General features: G+C 45.9%; 1 protein-coding gene across 1 annotated transcript; it reads right to left on the bottom strand.

Moving 5' to 3' along the window:
* Window positions 1–360: 360 nt before the first annotated feature.
* Window positions 361–9,021, bottom strand: PPP1R15B (protein phosphatase 1 regulatory subunit 15B). Its single transcript, XM_048826360.2, has 2 exons — window positions 7,134–9,021; window positions 361–765 (listed from the first exon to the last, which is right to left on the bottom strand). Exons 1-2 carry the CDS (start codon window positions 8,685–8,687, stop codon window positions 559–561), a joined length of 1,761 nt encoding a protein of 586 aa, XP_048682317.2. The 5' UTR covers window positions 8,688–9,021; the 3' UTR covers window positions 361–558.
* Window positions 9,022–9,542: the final 521 nt, after the last annotated feature.

Here is a 9,542-nt window from a genome sequence, read left to right as displayed (position 1 = left end):
TAATAGTCACTTCCCACCCCCTGACTGGCCCCTCAGAAGCCCCGACCCATCCAAGCCCCCGCTCCTTGTCCCCTGATTGACCCCTCCAGAGAACCCCCCCAAGACCCCAACCCCTATCTAAGCCCCCCTGCTCCTTGTCCCCAATCGCCCCCTCCAGAAACCCCCCCATCTCTAATCACCCCCAGGACCCTAGCCTCACCCAACCCCCCTGCTCCCTGTCCCGACTGCCCCACCCCCATCCACACCTCTGCCCGTGACAGGCCCCCCGGGACTCCATGCCCTATCCAATGCCCCTATTCCCCATCCCCTGACCACCCTGCCCCCAGAACCTCCGAACCATCCAACCTCCCCCGCATCTCCCTGTCCCCTGACCGCCCCCTGAGACCCTCTGCCCCTTATCCAACCCCTCGGCCCCGGCCCGGCCGCCTTAACACGCCGCTCAGAGCTGCATGTCAGAGCCAGACACGCGGACGTGCCGATCCGCCAGAGTGCGCAGCCCTGCCCTCCAGAGCGCTGCTTTACTGCGCTATATCTGAATTCATGTTATATTGGGTCATGTTATATCTGGGTAGGGGTGTATATTTCCTGGAGTCTATTAAATATCCTCTGTCTATGTTCTATGGTTAAGCAGTATCCAATAGCATCTTCTGTTTCTTGAATTCGTTTCTGGAACCTGCATCCATCCCGTGCAAGTTCTTCCCAGGGTCCTTTCCGATCTTCTTCACTGCTTACATAATACTCAGTAACTTCTTCAAGGAATGTTACCTATAAGAGATAAGATATTTATTAAAGCAGGAGTGCTCCACCTTTTTCTGAGGCCCTCCCCCCAACATGCTATAAAAACCTCCATGGCCCATATGTGCCACAACTGTTTTTCTGCATATAAAAACCAGGACCAGCATTAGGGGGTAGCAAGCAGGGCAACTGATCAGGGCCCCATGCCACCCGGGGCCCGTAAAGCTAAGTTGCTCAGGTTTGGGCTTCAGCTCCTTGTGGTGGGGCTTTGGCTTTCTACCCTCGGCCCCAGCAAGTCTAATGGTGGCCCTACTTGGCGGACCCCCCTGAAACCTGCTTGTGGGCCCCCAAGGCGCTCCGGACCCCTGGTTGAGAGCCACTGTATTAAAGCACTGGACAATCATTTACGCAAAGCAATCTCATTCTTAATTAGTATTTGCAGTTACTGTTACCATATTTTGCCATGAGGGCTCTTAAATTAAGAACTGTTCCAAAAAACCTACTGAAAACATAATTCAATGTTGACTGACTTGTGCAGCGTGGTCTTTACACTAACATTGGACTATGACAACACAAGCCTGTTTTTAAATCGGTGTATTTTAGTTTCTCTTTACAAAGGTAAAAACAGGATAACTTAGTTCCTGAAGGTTACTTAAGTTGTGTACTGTTCTGAATAGACTGTATGGGTACTAAAGTGTAAACAAGAAGCCCCACATCAATATAGAGAAGAGGATGTCATACAGTTTTTAAACTTAAGGAAGCGGCACTCTTATTGCTACATGGCTAGGACAACACAGATCAGTTATTTAGGACTCTCAGCAAATTCAGCATGTCTATTTAAATACCACGAACAGAGTTTTGAAATTACAGTAATGGTATTTTCAAATGTCACAACCCTAAGCTTCATGATGCAGCAAATAAGTATATCTTTAAAGCTATGACCAAACCTTTGACAGGCATGCTACTAAAACAGAGGCAGTGTCCCCTTCCATAATGGTTATACATTTTCATTATATTTAAAATTCAAACAAAATATTTCGAATCACAGTATTAGCTCACCACCTAGCCAAATACTATTTTAAAGATTTAACTACTGTATTATCCTTCTGATCTTAGCTATTAATAGGCTAAAATGAATGCCATACTGTACTTTAAACTCAACATACAGTATCTAATTATGTACCTCTTCGTTTTGCTATGGTCAGTCTTTCAGATGCAATTTAAACCTGAAGCCCTGACTATTTGTCATTAAAGATCCCATAGCAATGTTCAGAACAAGTGTATTAATTCCAATTTCTTGGAAACACTCCACTTTGAACAATCAGCCCTGATCTACACTACAAACTTATGTCAGTATAACTACATTACTCAGGTGTTGCAAATCCACATCCCCAACTGAAACAGTTATACCGACCTAACTCCCAATGCAGACAATGCTACAATAATGGAAGGGCTTCTCCCATGGACTTAGTTACCGCCTCTCAGGCGGGTGCAGTACCTATGCCAATGGGAGAAGCTCTAGGCGCCGCAGCTGTGTCACTGCAGTGCTGTAAGTGTAGACAGGCCCTTATACTCTGCAAAACATTCTCACTGAGAAGCTGTTCTTTGCATCTCTCTCCTCCCCCTCCACCCCCCAAAAATGTATGACTGACATAGCTACTATGGAATCCTTCAAGAGGAAAAGAGCTTCTATAATTTAACAAAAAGGCAAAACCTTTGGTGCCAACATCTAGACAAAGGCATTTCCAATGCAAATGGATTCTGTACTCAAATAAAACCACAAGAGGGGCAATGTGAGTCTGTCAGAAGCTTAACTTAAGCTGTATAAACTTGCTTAATTTTTTTTTAAAGCTAGCCACTCAGCCAAGAAGCACTTCATTTGCAACCTCAAAGTCATCCAGCTTTTTGTCAATTGCAAGTTAAAGTAATGTAAATGCAGAAATTGCCTAGAATAATTTTTTGTACCTCTTAAAATTACATACTTCATACCAGGAACAGCCATCAGTGACAGCCTCCAGCATAGCTACACTAGGGAGTTATCCCAGTTCAAACAGGCAAAGAGGCTAGATGCACTTGTGTTCTTATCCCTGCTTGAAACAGGAGTAAAGCACACTGGTGCAGGCTGCAGCTTTGCCTTACACTGGGCATTTACTCTGGTGGTGCCAAAGATTGAAATCCCCAGTGTGCACAAGCCTTAGTTTTACACTTCCTCAAGGCTACTTCCAGGAGGTTTCAGTTACCACTGCCACCCTCACCCCACACCTGTGTACACTTTGAGCACTGGCAGTGAGGAAGATAAAGCTTCTATGTAGTGACCTACTGGGCTATTTATCAAAGGGATCATACAATGACTGATCAAAAAGAGTCATCATAGTCTTAAAACTAGTCCAGAAAACTCTGTTTTAGCTTTAATTCCCCATTGGAAGTCAAATCTTTAGTTAATTCAACATAGTGTGTTAATAACAGATACCCTGTTCCCCTATAAATTAAAGGGTCTTCAAGTTTTTAAAACCTGAACAGGAAAATGAACACAATGTTGTATGTTAAATTATTCAAGGTGATTTGCACAATTTGCACAAGGTGATTTGTCTAAAACCCTCTGGCACTTTTTAGCAATCTTTGGGTAATAGACCAGCCATACCTAATTAAATATCTGCTTTCAAATAAACTGGATAGTTACATCAGCCTGTCCCTTTGTGGCCTACTAATTTCATCCCCTTTACATCAGTCTACGACACGCCCTTGGGTACAATTATCAACTTTTGTAATATCAAGCTAGATATTGCATACAGATCATTGTTCATTCACTGTGTTACTAGGAAGGATTACGTAAAGGGTTTGAAAATTACTATATCTAAATTACCACTGCAAACAAGTGAAATAGGTAAGGTGGTCCTAAAAATTCAAGTTTCATGCATTTTTAAAATTTTTAAACATTTTTAATTTTAAAATTTTTAAAATTAAAATTTAAAATTTTAAAAATTTTTAACATTTTTAAAAGCCTTCATCTGACATGCAGCAAGATACTGAAGTTAAAAGAATAAGTACAGGAACCTTTATATAAGTGCACTATGTGGCTCTTTAGAATGCCTACACAAAGCCAAAAAAATAAAGTATAATCGAAGAACAGAAAGTAAATATCTACTTGGAGTTAATTTGCACATAACTACACTGACATTAAACTAAAAGTTGCTACTATATGAAAACATTCCAGCTGCAATATCCACTAGCCACTTTGTATGTGTATGCGCTATGTAGTATACGTGCATACTCTTTAAAACTAAACCCTTCAGGTGAGGATTCCGATCTTTGTCTAACATATTGTCCATTATAAAGTGTTAAGTATACTTTCAACATTACACGAAGTGCACTTCGCACGAAATGGTTGCTTCTAAAATGAGTCACTTTCTAGTATCTTTTTTCAGTCTCATGTCTTCACTGTTTCCACAAAACAGAATGAAAAGCTATTCAGTGTTAAATTTGCATTAAGTTTTTAATGTTAATTTGCTGCTCAGCTAATTTTTTTAAAATGCAGTTACACCTAATTTGAAGAGTTTCAAATTATGAAGTGGGACTTTACAGTGAAATCCTAAGAGCTGGACTTTTGACATATACACATGTACCCCAAGTGACTGTAGGGAAGTTCATCTTCACAGCAATTCATTAGTGCCTGCTCCAGGTCAGCTGACTGTCAAATTGCTATGTAAGCCTTCAGGCTCAGACAGGAGCCAGAGCTTTGGGACCCGAGATGACCCCCGCCAAGCCACAGTAAGCCACAGCCCTGCCTTGGGTCTTTTATTCGAGTGTTGACATATCATTAGGGGGCGCTCCTTCAAACTCACCTTTGAGCTATGGCTCAGAAAATGCGAAGGCTGATCTAGATGGCTCTACTCTTTTAAAGGAATAGGACTCAATCTGATCAGAGAGCAGTTATGTGCTATAGGCCCTCTAATCCTTCGCTTCATCTTCAAAAGTATACTAGAAATGGACACAGGTCGAGCTATTTTCTGCTAAATAGCGGAAATGCTAAATTCCCATAATCATGGTAAAGGCTAACTTAGATATACATATAGTTTTAGGCTCAAACAGCCATAGTTTATATATTCCATCCCAGTAGCAGGAAAGGGTGGGGTCAACAGCATCCAAAGAAAACTATCAACCTCAAGCTCCCATCTCCCAGCAAGTTTGCTGTTGCAAAAATTCTGCTATTGTCAGGGGAAAGAAACCTAAGAATAGAAATATAATTTCTAAAATAAAGATTTTAAAGTAGAGATGTTAAAAACAAACTAAAATAAGACAAGCAGTAGCACCTGATGCTAGGTGAGTCAGGAAGTACAAAATGCCACTCCCTGACCTAGCAGAAGTTAAAAATACAACCATCATAAGATGGTGAAGGAGAGAAGACTGGAGATGCAGTTCTCCCTAGTCAAACCTCAGGGAGGTGCTCAAAAGGGAAATGCTCTCCTTTCTCCTATAAGGAAAAGCTGGCAAACTACTTCAAATCACAATCTGATCAGATCATGTCTGGAAGAAAAGGTACTTGGAATGACAGGTGAAGGACTGGGAAATTGGGCTGTTCATGAAACTGCAGGGCACAAGCCTTGAAAATCAGAATGCCCCCAAGCCAGGCTCTCAAAGTAATCACAAAATGGCCATACACTATGACCACTACAAAAAACAGATTTTACTTGTTCCATCTATTTTGATAAGCTGTTACAGTATCATGGAACTCAATCTTACAAACCCTTATATGGGGTTTGCAAAATTTGACACCATTTTACAATATGCTTGTAAAGGGACTCAATCTATAGTAGCCTAAAAGTAATGGTTAACTTTTTAGACAGCTATTTAAGCTAAATCCTAGTACACAAGATCAACATCCATCTAGCAAGCCAACTCCTCAGAGACTTGGTAGCAAAACCAGTGAACCCATACACAGATCTCCATACTTGTCTATTTGTATTTAGAAGTATCGTGTTAAAATATTTTAACTAATTCCTTAGATTACTATAAGAATACTTCAATCTCACTAGTAAGAATTGTTGCTATCATTTAAACTCAATAGAAGTGTTATGATGCATTTTTAAAAGACTCAGACTGTTTGGAAAGTCTCTATAAGGACTAAGTTCTTGACTTCTGTTACCAAGTGTTAAGAAAAAAGGTACTTCCTCCCCCCCCACCCCTTGCTGGTAATAGCTCACCTTACCTGATCATTCTCATTTCAGTGTGTATGCTAACACCCATTGTTTCATGTTCTCTGTGTTTATAAATCTCCCCACTGTATTTTCCACTGAATGTATCCGATGAAGTGAGCTGTAGCTCACGAAAGCTTATGCTCAAATAAATTGGTTAGTCTCTAAGGTGCCACAAGTACTCCTTTTCTTTTTATAGTATTAAACAGTTTCCTCTCACTGCACGAGAAGTATGATTAAAATGACTATGTGCTCTTACACAAACTAGTCTAAAAGTAACTTGGCTACAATCTGAAGAGATAATTTCTGGGTAATTTATAAAATGCAAATAAGGGCCTGACACAAATACAAACATTTGTATGTCACATTAATTTTTTTGTTAAGATTAAAAGAAAACAAGGAATCTTTACTAAATCCTTAATGCTTCCAGATACTGCCAGAAGAAAAATAAAAACAAAAACAGTAGACAGTGTCAGAAAGCAGAAAGTACAAGGAAACCCTGCTTTAAAATGAAAGTTAAATTCCAGAACTCAGAGGATTACGGAAACAAAACTTTGTTAACTCACATCATACCAACACATCAAGTTTTTGATAAAATGGCAAACAGCAATGTACACTCAAATATTAATTGAACAATTAGCTTCTAAGCTTGTTGGGGGGAGGGATCATCTCTTGCTATGGGTAAAAGTCCTGCCACCAATGACTTCAAAGGGCCAGAATATCTCCTTATGTGTTCACCTATTGTCCTAAGCAATGGACCCCTGATCCTGAGTGAGGTGCCTAGGCACTAAAGCAGAACCTCAGTTAGGAACACCAACTGACTGCTCAACCACACACCTCATTTGGAACCGGAAGTACACAATCAGGCAGCAGCAGAGACCAAAAAAGCATATACAGTACAGTACTGTGTTACACAGAAGCTAGTAACAAAATAAAGGGAAAGTTTAAAAAAGATTTGACAAGGTAAGAACACTTTGTGCTTGTTCATTAAATTAAGATGTAAAAGCACCATTTTTCTTCAGCATAGTAAAGTTTCAAAGCTGTATTAAGTCAATGTTCAGTTGTAAACTTCTGAAAGAATAACGTTTTGTTCAAAGGTATGAACATTTCAGAGTTATGAATAATCTCCACTCCAAAGGTGTTCTTAACTTTAAGGTTCAACTGTACCACAATACCAGTACATAAGTACATGAATATGAAATATACCTTTTTTCTCTTGGTACTTGTATGTTTCTCTCCAAAAAGAATGCCATGCTGCACAATATCTGAGACCCCACAGTTATGGTTCTCCAGCAGCTGCACCTGACAGGTGAATAAGAGATTGCACTGAGAGCTGACCATACACAGCCCTGATGCTCCTTCTAAGTCATGCTTCCCTTTCTTTTTTGCAGTTTGAAATGGTGCCTTGAAATTGAAGGGGTTATAGGGATCATCTGAGTTACAGAATGAGTTCCAAAGTTTCAAATTATCTTCCTCATCTGCACTATTACACTCCCATTCATCATCCTCTTCAGAACTGAGGGCAGGAGAGCCAGGAAGGCTTTCAGCCCATGAAGAATCCTCCTCTACATATGACTCACCAGACAAAACCTTCTCTGAATTATTAACAGCAGTTCGAATAGCAGCTGTAAAGTTCTGAGGATTGTAAGGATCCAAACTGCAGAAGGAGTTCCAGAGGTGCTGGCTCTCACTATCCTGGCTAGTTGAGTCTGAATCTGAGAGGGACCCCTCGCTATCAAACCCATCATCATCCCCATCCCAGTCTTCCTCACCCTCTGAACTTTCCTCTCCACTGGAACTGCCCCTGATAATGTAGTCTATCAGTTTGTTAGCACAGGCAGGCCTGGATGACACTGGCAGGTCTTGCTCTATATCAGAATCCTCATCTTCATCCTCTTCCGAGACGGGCGCTTCCTCAGTTGCCTCCTTCTCAGGACGCCATACTTCCTGTTCTAGGGGACTGTCTCCAGTTTGCCCCACTATGCTGTGCTCAGGCAGTTCCTCAGGGCCTCTCAGCATCCCAGCCTCTTGGCTGTTACCCCTGTGTTGCTGTTCCTCCTCCAGGCTGTGGTAGCCATGGTCCGGGTCAGGCACGGCCAAGCAATTAGTCGCCAGCTGCTGCTGCTGCTGGAGAAACTCCAAGCGCTTGGTGCGGAGGTGCTGGATTTCTGGCAGCCCCTCCCGCGATGGGGGTCCCCGCCAGCCGTCCGCGTGGAGCTCGGCGCTCAAGGGCTGGGGCAGGTGGCTTTTGTCGGTGCAGCAGGCTTGGCCGTAGCCGGACCCCAGACTGCCGCCGGGGCCCAGCATGTAGGAGACCAGGTCCACTTGCCGGACGCTGAGCGGGGCCAGGCCGCTCCGCACCAGCCCAGCTCCCCACAGCGGCTGGGCAGGCTCCAGGCTACTCTTCCGGCGCATCTCCGGGGCGCCGTGCAGATGCCCGTCGGCCCAACCCAGTGAGGCATTGGCCTCGGACAGCAGCAGAAGATTCGCGGCCGGAGATGCCCCCGCGGGAGGCTCCCCCGCCGCGGGGCACAGGGCGCTGCTCAGCCCCTGGCCGGGCAGCAACCGCTGGAGGAGACCGGGCAGCGGGGAAAGCAGCTGCGAGAAGAGCCGCAGCCAGGAGAAGGGGGCGCTGAGCTGGGGCTGGGCCGCGACGTCAGGAGCCGGGGGACAGGGGCCGAGCTTCAGCCAGGTGAGTCCTAACCGGGAGCTGGCCTGGCCGAGCCCGGGGCTCGCCTGCTCCCGCTTCCTCGGCTCCATAGCGGGGCTCCTCAGCGCTCCCTGCGGCCCGGCCGCTTCTCCGGCGCCGGAATCCAGCTGTTGCCTGCGGAAGCTCGGGATCTCCTAGCGGCGTTGCAGTCTCCTCTCGGGCAGGGCTCCATAGTGCAGCGGGCCGGCAGTCCCCTCAGGCCCGCGGCGGCACCATAGAGCCCAGCCCGCCCGCGGACCCAGGCCAGCCCGGCCGGCCGCCTCGCCTAAAGGAGCGAGAGCAAAATGGCGTCGGAGCCGCGAGAGCGACGGTTAAACCGCCCACCCGGCGCGAGACCCACACGAGCCTGTGAGGCGCGCGCCCGCGGCCAACTCCCATTGACCTGACAGGGCTCAGGCTGTCGCAAGGGGAGAGTGGGCGGGGCCGTCCCGCAACATCCGGGCAACTGCGTCAGCGCCCCCGGCCTGTGATTGGTTCCCTGCTGGATTGCAACCGCCCACCCGAGCTGCTGCCAGCTCGACTTACCGCCCGCACCCAGCCTGGAGAATTGCATCAGCCACGGAGGAGAAAGGGGGAAGAGCGCATGCGCTGCCCAGCCACCGCCCGTCACGCAAGGCCTTGCGGAGCCTGTTGCACGGCAGCGCCCCCTCTGGACACCCTGCGGGAACTGCACCCCTACTGCTGTCCTACCTCCAGCGCCTCCTGGCTGCATCCCAGATTTCCTCCCCCCCACACTCCAGCTCCCTCTGGTTCCCCGGGGGCTGCTCTGCAAACTGCCAGCTCCCCTGTGCCTTCCCCCCGGCTCTACAGCGCCCCTTTGCCTTGGGGGCAGCAGGGATGGCGAGGCACTGCTGTGGCGCTGACCACTCCTGCTCCGGGCCCAGCTTGGCTTCTCGTAGGCAGGG

This window comes from Caretta caretta, chromosome 21, assembly GCF_965140235.1.
Source record: "Caretta caretta isolate rCarCar2 chromosome 21, rCarCar1.hap1, whole genome shotgun sequence".
NCBI lineage: Eukaryota > Metazoa > Chordata > Testudines > Cheloniidae > Caretta > Caretta caretta.
This window is presented reverse-complemented; position numbering and strand designations above follow the sequence as displayed.